General features: G+C 40.2%; 1 protein-coding gene across 6 annotated transcripts in view; it reads left to right on the top strand.

Moving 5' to 3' along the window:
• The first annotated feature begins 4,624 nt into the window (after positions 1 to 4,624).
• MYEF2 (myelin expression factor 2) overlaps positions 4,625 to 14,604 on the top strand; it is a 25,341-nt gene continuing 15,361 nt past the window's right edge. For all 6 annotated transcript variants that reach the window (XM_027829075.3, XM_027829074.3, XM_043524606.1 and 3 more), the window contains exons 1-7: positions 4,625 to 5,007; positions 9,193 to 9,422; positions 10,614 to 10,666; positions 11,903 to 11,910; positions 12,024 to 12,117; positions 13,013 to 13,204; positions 13,997 to 14,150. In XM_027829075.3, coding sequence (XP_027684876.2) covers positions 4,640 to 5,007; positions 9,193 to 9,422; positions 10,614 to 10,666; positions 11,903 to 11,910; positions 12,024 to 12,117; positions 13,013 to 13,204; positions 13,997 to 14,150 — 1,099 coding nt within the window. In that variant the 5' untranslated portion in view covers positions 4,625 to 4,639. The remainder of the gene's footprint in view (positions 5,008 to 9,192; positions 9,423 to 10,613; positions 10,667 to 11,902; positions 11,911 to 12,023; positions 12,118 to 13,012; positions 13,205 to 13,996; positions 14,151 to 14,604) is intronic.

Here is a 14,604-nt window from a genome sequence, read left to right as displayed (position 1 = left end):
ATGTTCTAAAAGTAATGCACACGCTTAAGTGTTTTCCTGGATTGGGGCCTAAGTGCATAAATAATCTTTAAAAAGCCAAACAGTTAGACCTTCTCCACCAAACAACCACGCACATTCCACCCAAAAAAAGCCTGAGGCCTCGTCTATGTTAAGAATTTGCTTTGGAATAGCCACGTCTCTTGGGGTGTGAAAAATCCACTCCTCTGAGAGACGTAGCTATACTGTCCTAACCCCTGTCATAGACAGCACTAGGTCGATGGAAGAATTCTTCTGTCAACCTAGCTACTGCCTCTTGGGGAGGTGGATTACCTATACCAACAGGAGAACCTCTTCCATCTGCATAGGTAGTATCTACACTGAAGCACTACAGTGGTGCAGCGTTTTTCAGCATAGAGACACCCTGAGTAAAAGTTTAGTAAACCCAGGCTCTCTTGGACTGATCAGAGACCATCCACTGTGAAAGCCCTGCCTCCTAGCCCAGGCCCTAACTCAGTGGTTGCCAAATTTTTTACCTCACATCCCCCTTTACCGCTGTCTACCCCTCCCCCCCCCAAAGCCGTGGTTGGAAGGTGGGGCCGGGAGCAGGGCCACGGTCGGGGCCATGGCTGGGGCAGAGCCACAGTTGGGGACAGAACCAGATACAAGAGTGGAGTCACGACTGGGACCTGGGGGTGGGGCTGGAGCAGAGGTAGGGGCAGCAGAGTGGGGCTGGGTGACACTCCCTCCCCAACCCCTGTGGGGACTGGCCTGGGTCCTGCCACACACCTCTGAACATTCCTGTGCACCCCCTATGGGGGTGCGCCCCACAGTTTGGGGACTACTGCCCTAACTGATATACTTGGGAACTGTCAATTTAAGCTGTCACTGCTGTGTCAAAACACGAAGAGACAGTCCATATCCAATTTGGTAGGGTTGAAACCATTAAAGCTTAATGGAGCAAAACCTAGACCTTGACTTATACCTGGGAATGAACTAAAAGGCAGAGCAGACCCTGGGACATATAGTCATGTACAAGAACCAGCACTATTGTTGAAAACTCAGAAGGAGGCTAGAGAGAGAAAAACAGTGAATCCTGATGAAGTCTTTTATTCTTTAAAACAAAAAGACAAAAGACAAACTGGAAAAATGCTAAAATGGCAAGGAGGACAGCTGGAAGCAATCAGCAGCACATATAAAAGTATAAAGCTCAGTGATATCAGTAGGTTTCAGTTCTGTATTTGTTATACTGCTGCTGTGTTGCTTGTGAGAGATTTCTGCTAACAAACAACCCTCTGCAGTTTGTCCCTTCCAAGTGTTTGGCATTTTGGCTCTCACAAATATAAAGATCCCAATTTTTGCAGGTTTGGGGGAGAAACCTTTGTTTAATAGGAGGCAGTGGGGTTGGGGGAGGATCATATTTCGTCTTACCTCAGACTCACATAAGTTGTGTATACCAAAGTTTATAGTGTAGAAATGGCATTATTCCTGTACAGGAAAAGGAATTAGCTATACTGGTGCATCAGCCTTGTGGGTTGTACTGGTATAACTATATCAGTAGAAAATCACACCTCTAACAAAAATAGTTATACCAGTGCAAAATCTGTATATAGACCAGGCCAAAGACACATACTGCCATAAATGATGGCATGGTGGGGGCAAGACAGTAGAGCCAGTAAAGCTCTCTCAACACGCGTACACAGGTCTAAAGTTTAGACTCTAAACCTCCGTGTAGGAAGTACGCAAGAATCTTAGCTGTTACTAGAGCATATGGGCCATGAAGTGGCAGAGGAGTCATCCCTTAGCCACTTTGCACCAATGCACTGTGTTTGGGGTATAAGACTCCCTTTTCCTCAACATTTTTAGATCCCTTGTGCAAAACCCATTATGCAGAGGTTTCTGTACTTGGTCCAATAATATAAAGGTGTGAATTACTCCCTTTCATCTCAGTGGCATGATAGCTCTAAAACATATTGACAACAATTTACGGACAATGTTAACTAGTTCATTACTGATCATTATAGCAGAAACATCCATCTAATATGCAGCTGTAGGTAAAGCTTGAATAGAATGTTATCATTCCTTCCATTTAACCCCTGGGCAGGATGCACTTAGCCGTACCTGCCTAATCCTAGGCTTTTGATGTGCCTAGTGTATACTTAAAATTTAGGTCAATTTAGCTACTGCGCTCAGGGGCATAAAAATCCACAACCTGAGTACCATAGTTATGCCGACCTAACCCCTGGGGTAGAAGCAGCTAGACTGATGGCAGAATGCTTCTGTTGAGCTAGCTACCATTACTCAAGGAGGTCGTGTTCCCACAGCAATGGAAAAACTCCTTCTGTCGCTGTAGCCTGTCTACACCATGGGGTTATGCTGGCATAGCTACAGCTCCATAGCTACGCTGCTGTAGTCCCTATAGTGTAGACCTAGGGGTTCTCAAACTGGGGGTTGGGACCTCTCAGGGGGTCGCGAGGCTATTACATGGGGGGTTGCAAGCTGTCAGCCTCCACCCCAAACCCCGCTTTGCCTCCAGCATTTATAATAGTGTTAAATATATTTAAAAGTGTTTTTCAATTATAAGGGGGGGTCACACTCAGAGGCTTGGTATGTGAAAGGGGTTACCAGTACAAAAGTCTGAGAACCACTGGTGTAGACATAGCCTGAGTCTAGCCTTTTAGGAGATTTCTTAAAATCTCAGGATTTTCTCCAAAATCTCTGGAGTATTCTCAAGGCTGGTGGTGTCATAACATGAAAATATAGGGCAAAAGAGAGTCCCACAAAGAAGATAGATTCTGAGCTCTAGAATGGTCTAGATTCACCATATGGCATATAATATTCTTCCTCATTTAAAAGATGCTGAGATACCAGACTGGTGGCTGCTTTATAAATTTCTAAGTTAAATCCAAAATAATTTAACGTTAATATTTTTTCAAGTGATACGGAGAAAATTGGATGAAATGGATGGGCAGAGGGAGTCAACCTATGCTGAAAGGAATATCTCAGGCTTTTCTGTTTCCATTTGCAGGCTGGTATGTACCCATTGCCAATGTGAGATAGGATCAGGTCCTTTGGTTATAGATCTTTGGGGTATTGACCGTATCTTCTTATATATCTGTAAAGAGCTGTGCAGACTTTTATTATCATTTGGATTTAATAATAAAATTAATGCCCATGCAGAAGCTCTGAATATCCTAACAATAATTAAACTTACAATAAGAACCACCCAGCAGCATTAAATACTAACAAACAAATACATTATCGGCAGCATTGAATAATCAAATAATAATGCTTCATGGTTCTGCATTAATATTGAGATATTGGGGATGGAAAGCGACTCAGACATCTCAGAATTGCAGATCAAGATAAATAACACCATGTCACAACATTGGCAGGGGCAGAGGGATACAAGAGAGGATACACAGAAATGTCTTGAAGCTGTGGAGTGAGATAAACAGCACTGTGTAGCAAGTGATAATGCAAACCATAGAAAAATATAGAGAAGAGCCTGAAGAAAAATACACTTTCTGTTTTTTATGAGTTTTCTGTTTTCTGGGTGGCAGTGTCACAACCGGACATGCTGAAATTCATTCCTGCACTGAGGCCACTGTAAGCCCTTCTGCGGAATACACCTGAAACGGGGGGGCACAACAACAACACAGTATAGCTGGTTCTTTGCTATCCTCATCAGCAGTCTTCACCTCAAGAAGTGTGCCGGGAGAGTGGCCAGGGTGTTCCTGTGCCAGGGCTATTCCTAACTGTTAGAATTGCTCATAGGGAAATAGTTGCTGCTGGGGCAAAAACTAGGGCAGCCCTTGGGGATGCTGTGACCTGTGTCGGGGTGCACAGAGGTGTGTGGAGTGGGTCAAAAGCAGGCCCTAGCAGCCCTGTGATTGGAGAGGCATGATGCCCCTGCGCTGTGCTCTGCACTGGTGCAGGGATGAATTTGGTCCACTTGGGAAGCCAAAAGTTTGCACAGATATGTGGGACCTCCCTAAGGCTGGAGGTAAGTTAGTGGCAAAAAGAACAACATCACTGGGGGAAAGATCGGTGTGATGATCTGGATTTCAAAGAAATAATGGCCATGCATATGAAAAGTACAGGACAAAACTTGTTTTTAAGAGGCTATGCCCTGGCCTGCAGCATGTTATTTGTGGAATAAAATCAATCATTTGTATCAAGATCATGGACTTTTTTTGTTCAAAGATTGGTGGGTTATTTTTGAGGGAGAGATCTCTGGGACTGAGAGGGTGGCTGTTGAACAGTTAATGCTGCATGCAGACATTTTTGGTGTAATCCTAGGTGTGTTTATGGAACAATTAGTGGTGAACATGGATTATGTTGGGGGTGAGTGGTGGGGTGGGGTGTGATTGAAAATGTAGCAATGGGAGTTTTGGGGGTATGCTGGGAGGAGGTTATTGAATATTCAGAGGTGGGAGTGTTTATTTGGGGGGTAAGTGAGGCTGGGGGTGTTGCTGAACATTCGGAAGTGGGAGTATGTACTTTTTGTGGGGGGAAGGGGTCTCAGGGCAGTAGAATTGGCAGGCTCTCTGAGGAGGGTGGATGCACAGAGAGAGCTGGGTAATATCTGTGGCGGGGGCGGGTTTACACTTCGAGCTGGAAGTGGCTAATTAAGGGGAGCCCTTCGCCCTGTGCTTGTAAGATGTCCCCGCTTAGGAGACGGGAGGATGGAGACGATAGGCCTCTCCAGTACAATGGTGTCACTATGGTAACCCAGGAGCCCTCTTCGCTCACCCCCCCTTCCGGATTCATTCTCGCGAGAGCTGGCCGGGCCGGCGCGGAGAGGCCAGGGCGCTCAGGGGCCTTTTCAAACCCAGCGGCAGCGGCGGCACAGGAGCTCGGCAAGGAAATGGCGGAGAACGATAAACCGGAGGCCTCAGCGGCGGCGGCGCCGCCACCGGGGGGAGCGGAGGAGGCCTTAGCCGCCCCAGATAACCAGCCTCAGCAGCAGGATGAGGAGGCGGCGGCAACGGCGACCGAGAGCGGTGGCAGCGCCAATGGCGTCAAAATGTGTGTGCGGGGCTGGGCCTGGGCTCCGAGCCGGGAGACAAGCGGGAGGGGGCCAGGCAACGGGGCTACCTGAGCGCGGGGATTCAGCCGGCCGCCTAGGCCGTGGTAGAGAGGCAGCCCGTCCTCTCCTTCTACCCCCCCCCCCACCTCGGGCAAGGCTCCTCCCCCTCCGGGGCAGCCCCCATCACCTGGGGAAGTAGAAGCCCCCCCGTTAGTGTTAGTCGCTGTGGTGTAGCCTGGGGGCGGTGTGTGGAGAAGGGGATAACGAGCAGGTCAGAGGAGGGGGCTAAGAGCAGGGGGAGGGGAGGCTCACGAAGGCTGCCCTGCGGTGAGGTGCTGCTCTAGGGGAGGATTGCTTCCCCCATCCCATTAGCCTCTCCTTGGGAACACGGAGAGCGTGGCCCTGCGGCAAGGCAGGAGGCAAGGCAATTGCATTATATTAACGATGGCGAGGTTTCTCGGTGTGATCACTGGGAGCAGTGCGCTTCCTTGCATGGTCGCGTGTCTGCTCGCTGAATCCAAGCCTGTACGTGTAACACAGACAGTAAGTATGTGATTCTGTGAGGATTATATAGGTGGGAGTTGATCATCATTCCACAGATCGCTTTTGAGTAGTGAAATCTTTATGCCTTCAAATACCATAATCTGTTCTGTTTACACCACGTTTTTCTGGAGATGTATTGTAACTTTACATTGCTGCCTTTTTTTTGTTTTTGTTTTGTTTTTTTTGTATCCCTCCATCTGTAAAGCCAGGTTGGCTTAGAAACAGGAATGCTCTTGTGCAGGTGGATAGAGACAAATCTGTACTTGTAACACATTTTGAAAAGGTTTTAAAAATTAACAGCTTTCCTGTAACTTACAGTGCTATTTTAAGATCCAGTAAGCCAGGACCTATCAGGGACAGATGTGGAATGTTATTAAGAAGCTTGGAATTTCAGCTTTCCAATGTAATAAAGCAAAAGGACTTTCTAGAACTGATGGTTCTTGCCTGGTAAAAGTTTGAAGGTCTGATGTCAATGGTTGAACATAGGAAGTCTTTGATCTCAAATCAGTACAACTTTCAGCTCCTCATTTTACCCAGTTCACACCTCGGAGGAAAGTATATTTTGTTACAGACTTCTTTTAATACATGGTGGCTGTTTGAAAGCTGCGTTGACATTTGAAATGTTAAAAGTATGGATTGTGGTAAATAAACACACTTGAGGTCAGATTCAAAATAAAAACATTTATAAAAGGGGTGACGAATGAAGGCATTTATTCCATGGTATTCTTGTATTTGTGTAGATTATATTTTACATACCTTGGGGTAACCTAGGTCAGGTTTTCCTTTGTTGTGCACCTGGCTCTAAATGCTCACACTCCTTTTTTTTGTGGTTTGTATTATTCTTGGTTTAAGGCCATATGTAGAGACTTGCATTTTCAAATTGCTGTGCAAACATCAAAATGCAACATGGTGTTAATCACAGTTTTTCATTTTCTTCTGGGAATGTAACAGTTATGGCAGTGACTTAACAAAAAACCTATTACCCTATATTTTTGTTGGTAGACTTGGGGAGTTGTTTATTTAGAAAGAAATGCAAGATATGCTCCTGGGTATCAGGGTTTCATGTACACATAATCCCCCCTCTATTCCCCTTGGAATCATGTACAGAAAGCATTACGTTAATTTTATTGTGTATCAAAAGACAAATTTCAGTCTGTTTAAATTCTCCTGTAACCAGATAGTGCTTATGTGAAAGTGGACAATGTATTACTCCAATCCTGCAATCACTTGTGCACCTACTTAACCTTACTATGTTGAGTAATAGTACTACTCAAGGTAGTAAAGATAAAAATTTGCATCTGTGTTTGCAGAATTAGGGACTTAGTTGTGGAACTTCCTGCACTGCCACTTTATACCCATCTACTTATGAACAGAATCAATAGAAGTTCCTAGAATAACTTTTTCAGCACAATACATTGAATAAATAGAATTCTGAGCTGTAAGTATTTTGTTAACTTATGTATCGTGAAAAATCACGTGCATATTACAAATTATTTGAAATCATCTTTTTCTGTGGGTTCTTTATACATAAGCTTGGAAGATTTATCTTTTTTTTTTTTTATTTTGTTTTGAAGATTTATTTTCTGCACAATTTTGGATTTAAATGTTTGCCTCAGTTTGTTTCCTACAGATGCAATCTTTGAGTTAAAATTTAATTACTAGTAATATCTGGAATCAGAAAATAAAATTCAGTTTAATTATTGTATTTCTTTTTATTTACACATTATGCAGTAAATGCTAATAATAAATGCTGATGATTGTAATCAAAGTTTAGAATCATGTTATTGTTCCTACTCAACTTTGGCCCCAGCACACGTTGATGCATACTACAGTACACTGGGTCAATCTAACTAACAAACAAAAAATCTCTTTATGTAAAATTTGATTAATAATGATAATTCTTGCTGTTTTGGGGATCTGGGTCAAGAAGTCAAATATAAACACTTATACAACAATAAAAAAGTGCTAGCTGCTCTACAGAGAAGTATGAAGACAAAATCCCTGGCCTTAATTAATTTATAACTGATGTCGCTGTATTGCTTAATTTCATTACTTCTGTGGGAATTCTGTACTGATTGATTTTTTTTTTTTTTTTTTTTTTTTTCTGACTGAATGGACTCCCCACTAAAGTGAGATAGGGAAGTTTGTAGCTCTTAAAGTTGTCATTTCAGTTGGTCTCCAGACCACAAAAGTAATGCTGCTTCAATTCCCGTTTCAAAGGTTTTCTTTGTAATCAGGGAAGAAACTACACCTCTACTCTGATATAACGCTGTCCTTGGGAGCCAAAAAAATCTTACCGCGTTATAGGTGAAACCGCGTTATATCGAACTTGCTTTGATCCACCGAAGCACGCAGCCCTGCCCACCCTGGAGTGCTGCTTTACCGCGTTAGATCCGAATTCGTGTTATATCGGGTCGCGTTATATCGGGGTAGAGGTGTATGTAAAGTGATAGCTCATATTTTACAGAAAACGTTGCCTCTCCTTCTAGGATGCACAGAAGTTCTGCATCCATGGATTTCTATGTTCCTTATGAATACTCAGGTGATCAGATTGTTTTGCTATATATAAAAAATGAAAATACCAACATATGCTTGTTTTCTGGATATAATCTCTTTGGATATAATATATTTTTTAGTTATAAACTTTGCAATAATCTCTCAACTAACTTGATTATTACATATTTTGGCTACAAAGCCCATTTCACACCAGTGCTTTCTAATTCTAGGAAAAGTAATTGCTTCAAATTCATGCTCTGAATTCCTAAAATGGAGTTTGGCATTGTGGATGGATAATAAATGGGATCCCACTGTAGAATTTTTCATTTACTTAGCGTGACAGTAATAAATTGACTTTATTGCACACTCAGGATATGCAGGTTGATTACATTTGAAGGTGTGGTTACTTTTTAATGAAGAGAATCTTGGTTCTTAATTTCATAATTCTTCAATAAACACAAACCAAACAGTCCAGCGATGTACTGTATTTATAGAACTGAAATGTGTATTTTAGGTCATTTGAGCTACATGCTGAAAGTGTCAAAACTTGGTATAAAATTTTAGGTCCTGGATCCCTGTTGAAACAAATACAGCTTGTGAGGCATTGTGAAGATGCTGTTTTGCTCATGTAATAAGTTAAGCAAGAGGTTCCAAATCCCCCTTTTCTGCAATCTTGTAACCCTTAGATATGAGAGGAATATTGTGTAATTGCAACTGGTGTCTCATGTAAAGATCTTTCAGTATGCTGTTTAAAACACCTAAGTCTCAAGGCTTGTAATAACTAGGCTGGTACATCTCAGTTACACAAGTTTTTAATAATCTGTTTCTTTATAACACCACCTTGCTGGAACTTGACTGGCATATTAGTACAGAAGTACAACTTAACTAGACTTCCTTACTGTGATTATAATGGAACAGTGTGGCCTTTCTTTGCAAACTTTAACTTCTTATTTTGTTGCCAAATAAAACATCGTGTTCATGAAATGAGACTGTTTAAAATGAAATCTTAAAATATCTTGAACTAGGGAGTTCTGAATGGTAGTTGCAAAGTTGATAGCATGCAAAATGTGGCATTTGCCCTATTAATATAGAATTGTACCATTATTTCAAAGCAAAACTAATCTGTCTGTCTCTTGAAAATATAGGGATAATGATGAGGCAGCAAAGGAAGAAAAAGCACCTGTGAAGGAAAAATATGTTCCAAAACCAAAGGCAATTCCATCTCTTGGAAACAAGAATAGATTCCATCCCTATTCAAAGGACAAGAATTCAGGCACTGGAGAAAAGAAGACTATTAACCGTAACAGAGTTTTCATTAGCAACATCCCATACGACATGAAATGGCAAGCTATTAAAGATCTTATGAGAGAAAAAGGTAACTCACTCCTGATAACCCACTTCATATAGGAAGGGGAGGAACTTAAAATATCTTTGTCCTTTGAGCCACACAGATTTGACTTGCATTTTTTTTATTTTTTGTTTGGCCTTTACTTGATACATCTATCTTTCCCCCACTCTTTCATTTGAGACAACTGCATTGCAGGGTAGTATGGGAAAATGAAGTGTTTACAAACTTGCCATTCTAGTGTGACAGTAGAGAGCCAAAAGCATATGCATGCCCTCATGACTTTTTAAAGAGATTGTGTTTTGTCTAGTTGTAGTCTTTGTAGATTTTTAAAGGGCTATTGTATTTAAGCAATACACTTAGTGTGTATTTCAAAAGATGTTTTGTATTTCCTTGGTGGAATCTGGCTGTGGAATTAACTTTGTCTGCATTGTCACTACTGCCATGACTGACTGTCTGGAGATCTATATTAAAAGTGTGTTACTGCTGTTGCAGTTTTGATAGAGTAATCTGAACAACCCAAACGTTTTACTCTGGACAGTTTGGGGGAAAATAACTCTAATAAGAATTCTGTAAAAAGTTAGATCTGTTATTTTTCTTGAAAATATTGATTCTTTAAAAGTAATGCAAAGCACACTTGGCTTCTAGGCTGTTAAATAATGCCAAAAACTTTTTGTAACTGTGCTTGGTGTATCTGTTGTAAGGTGACATGACTATTTGATTGGTTTTATTCACCGAAACTTTAGAAAGTGTGTGGCTTGCTGTGAAATATTTGACGTGTAAATTTGGTTATTATATTGGAGGCAAACTCTTATGATTGAAGACATTCAGGTAGAAAGTCACCTTAAAACAGCTGTTGTGAGTAGGATGACAAATGTCACTGAAAAGTGCTAATGTTGATGTTCTAATCTGATAGGTTAAGGGACCAAGTGTGTATCTGAATTTGTTCACCAACTATATCATACTGGCCAAAATATGATCTGTAGTATGAATTAGGTTAAATATAGTTGTTTGTATAGCTCTTGAGAATGTGGCTGCTGCATATTTCTGAAAATTAGCTAAATTATATAGCCATTGACAGGAGGTATGTTGGTCTGGTTTTGATTGTTGGTGAATAATAGGTGCTTCTCTGTAGAGTTGTGCACAGGGGCACAGTAAAGCAAGATATTGGTGTTTAAATGCATTGTCTCTTGGTATTTTCCCTTTGTATGTCTTATGTAGTTGGTGAGGTTACATACGTGGAGCTGTTTAAGGATGCTGAAGGAAAATCAAGGGTAAGTGCCGTGGGCAACAATCTGCTAGAGGTTTAAAAGTTCCTCAGCAGTTTTATTTTTGTATAATACCTGTACCAGTTTTTGGAAAGTAAGTTTCATTTTTATTTTATTATGATAGACTTGAGGCTTCTGTATTAGAATCAGTCTGACACTTTCATGTAAATCAAACTAGCTGGCTGTAAGGGACAAACTATTTTATAAAAGTCAACAAATGGCATTTACTTAATTCTCTTAAGGTAATACTTTTCAGCCAACACTTTACTTGAGGATTTTTGTTGTGTTCTAGATCTGTTTTATGTAAAGGACTTTAAAAAAAACTACTGAATTGACAAATTTTGCAAGTGTAATTTTTTTGAGGCCAATAAGTATAAAAATGTTAAGACTATACTGTTTGAAGAATCTAATTTGAGAGTTTACAGGACTAGTGCTCTGAACACTTTGGATTATTGAATTTGCCTGTTTTTTAAACTGAATGGAAGGAGGTGGTTGGCAGCCAAGAGAATGCCAGCAATGAGGCACTTAGAGTGAAGCATGTTAAAGCTCCTTTGTCTTTTTTCAGTCAAAAGTTTGAGCTATAATAGATCTGAACCTGCTTTATGAACTGAGAAATGCAGGTTTGATTCTAACTAAGCAGGAATAATTGTTGTAAATGAGTTCCCTAACATTTGTAAAACAAAATGGTGTGTTTTCAGTTTAGTCTATATTACTGCTCACTTAAAGCAGTCCTAAGCTAGTTGCTTTATTAAATGGGTTTTGGTGCAGTCGGTAATTTACTTTCATGAAAAGTAACTTAACTTTTAAACGTAATTCAGAAAGGTACACAAAATCCTTGTATATTATATGTATGTGGAATTAAATTTTGTACTCAAAGGTCAGCATCCAGTGACACGCTGAGTGTGCTGATCATATTCTTTTAACTGTCCTATATTGATCTGTGTGGCATTTTTCTATAGTCCAATTCTGGTTTGGCTCAAAGAGAATAAAATAGAGTTTACAATATTGTCTTTTGCTTTTTAATTGTAATATCCACTGTAGTGCATTTGTTCAAAAGACCCTAGGTGAAATTAAATTTTGGCTATCAATAAAAAGCATGTGTTTATAAATTCTGGAGTTGAAATTTAACTAACAGTTATTTAACAGTAATATGGAATCTTAAAATATTTTATTAGCTACGTTTACTGACTCCTTTTTTTTTTTTTCTCCTTATGTGTTCACAAATCTTCATCATGGATGTAGGGTTGTGGGTAAGTTTCTTTGTGTGTTTGTGTGTGTGGAAAGACACTACTGTACAAATATTCTGCTAGGTTTTTAAAATTAACTTTATTTTAATACTCTACATATTTTGTTCCTTCTTAAGTGTGGTTGAATTCAAAGATGAAGAATTCGTAAAGAAAGCATTAGAAACTATGAACAAATATGACCTTAGTGGAAGACCCCTGAACATTAAAGAGGTATGAATGTTACCTTGTTTTAGCTTGAATTGATGAAATCTTTTCTAGGAACACTTGAAGTGGCTTTACACTAACATGAGGTGGTCTATTAGCTATACATATCTTCCTCTTTCTATAGTGGAGAGGCCTCTTTATGTTTCCTTAGCTAGCCAGGGGCCTGTGGCTCACAGAAGGCACAATGCCAGGGGATCTAATGTGACAAAATCATGATGTGTCCTAAAGACTGTAGTATGCCAAAATAGACAAATGCCTTTTTTTAAATGGTAGATATGTCCTAACTTCCTACCACTTCCCTCTGTCATCCCTGGCTATTACGTTCAGTTTTTATACTTTTATCAAAATGACTCTTAACTCTAGTCTGCCAGTCAGATTGTTCTGACTATTTTGTAGTGGGACAGGGGGATGGAAATAGAGTGATTGTGCAAATTGAGATCTCAAATAATGGTCAAAATTCTCAATGTAATATACAGTGTTGGGTCCTATAATAGTTCTTTGGAATGTTCTGTTACATTTTTAATCATGGAATTAACAAATAATCAAAGTTCATTGAATTAACTCAGTGCTTGGAAGAAGGTACTAGACTGACAGCCCACTAGATTGAAATCTTTTCTACTTGTCCATAGGCTAGGTACAGCATGTGAAGTGGCAGTGCACGCTTCCTCCACAAGTGCTTTGCCAATATGCCTCAACCCTCATCTGAAAGGACCCACCTCTAGAGGTGAGGGAATTAGGTCTCCATGCTACTTAAGTGCTTGATCCCTCTGCTGATGCTGACAAGGATATTAGTTGATGATTTTGATGGATTTTTGTGGAATTTTAAAATAGTACTTTTTTTGTTCAACTGTCAGTCCTGCTGTTGATGAATGTGTTAGCTTTACTTTTAAATGTGTTCTAGGATCCTGATGGTGAACATGCTCGTAGGGCATTGCAGCGTGTGGGAGGACCATTCCCAGGAGGACATGGACCTGATATGGCACCTGGGTTGATGAATTTACCCCCTTCAATTCTCAATAATCCAAACATTCCTCCTGAGATTATCAGTAATTTGCAGGCTGGCAGGCTCGGGTCCACTATTTTTGTTGCTAATGTAAGTTTAAGCACATATTTTAAAAATTTTAATGTCTAGTCTTTCTTAAAAAATCCTTATGTTCAGTAGTACCAATCTCTATGAATTACACAAGAATATCCACTCACTCTCCCTTTTAAAAGGACATGCATATGAATTAATTTTAAGGTCTGGTATTTCTTTCCTGAAACTGAAGAGAGAACGCATGTATATGTCCAAAATACGTGAAATGGATTTTCAGCAGCAGACTACTACTAGCAGGTCTTTCTGATGGTCTTCACTGTGCTGTAGTCCTTTGTTGCAATTTTTTAAAATAGTATTTACAGATAACTTTGGCTTTTCTTTACAACTGAGCGTACTTGTTAGTTGGCAAGTGTATTTGTATGTATCCACCTTGTGCAGAAAATCTTGCCAGTTACTCTGCATTAACACAAACTCTATTTTACATTATTGTTTTAATGCGATCATTTATTCTGATTCTCTTACTAGCTCAGAATTTGCACAAATTTAAGAAATACCTGAACTAGTCCTGTTTCTCTTTAGATGCAAACTGGCACTTAAGAGAATGCAGGTGCTGCAAAAAATATCCCTTCCTAATCAGCATGTTAAAAGTCGAGGAGGGACGCATACAGAAGTGACATGAATTCATCACTTTTAAAGAGATTTGACTTGTTAGACTCACTGTGGTGGACATGTGCTGTAAAAATATATTGTTTTTAAGAGTTTAAAAAGTTACTGTGCTGTACAGTGTCTTCTAAATTATTTAATGAGAAGCGATAAATGTATTGGAATTGTGTAATTTTGTATATTCAGCTTGACTTTAAAGTTGGATGGAAGAAACTAAAGGAGGTGTTCAGCATTGCTGGAACTGTAAAACGTGCAGATATCAAAGAAGACAAGGATGGCAAGAGTCGAGGAATGGGAACAGTCACTTTTGAACAAGCAATTGAAGCAGTTCAGGCAATATGTATCCTTATTTTTGAGAATTAGTTATCTGGTCAAAGGAGCAATTTGTTAAATGTGGATTCAGTTTGCATTGAATGGTAAATGAGTGTATGTGATTGATTTTAAAGCTACACTATATCCATTTGCATTGAAGCTGCTTTATGTGCATGCTAAATTTCAGTTTCTGTGTACATGAAGACCTTGAGTGCACTTCACAAAACAGCTTAGGCGCCTAAACTCCAAAATTAGGCACGTAAGTCCCCATGCGTGGTGTCACCGAAGTCCACACAACTTCTTCTAGGCTGCCACCTAACTCTGTTGGCACCTAAACTAACTTGGCACTTAACATTCCGTTGTAAAAGCTCCCTGGGAACCTAAGTTTTTAGAGCTTGGGGTTTGTCCAATTCTACTCTAGGCATCTAGGTGCCTAAGTCCCAGAGCAATTCATGAACCAGAGGAAGATAGAAATTCGTTGG

The sequence above is a fragment of the Chelonia mydas genome, chromosome 10, assembly GCF_015237465.2.
Source record: "Chelonia mydas isolate rCheMyd1 chromosome 10, rCheMyd1.pri.v2, whole genome shotgun sequence".
NCBI lineage: Eukaryota > Metazoa > Chordata > Testudines > Cheloniidae > Chelonia > Chelonia mydas.
The sequence above is the reverse complement of the archived record's forward strand: the minus strand, read 5'-3'. Positions and strand labels throughout refer to the sequence as shown.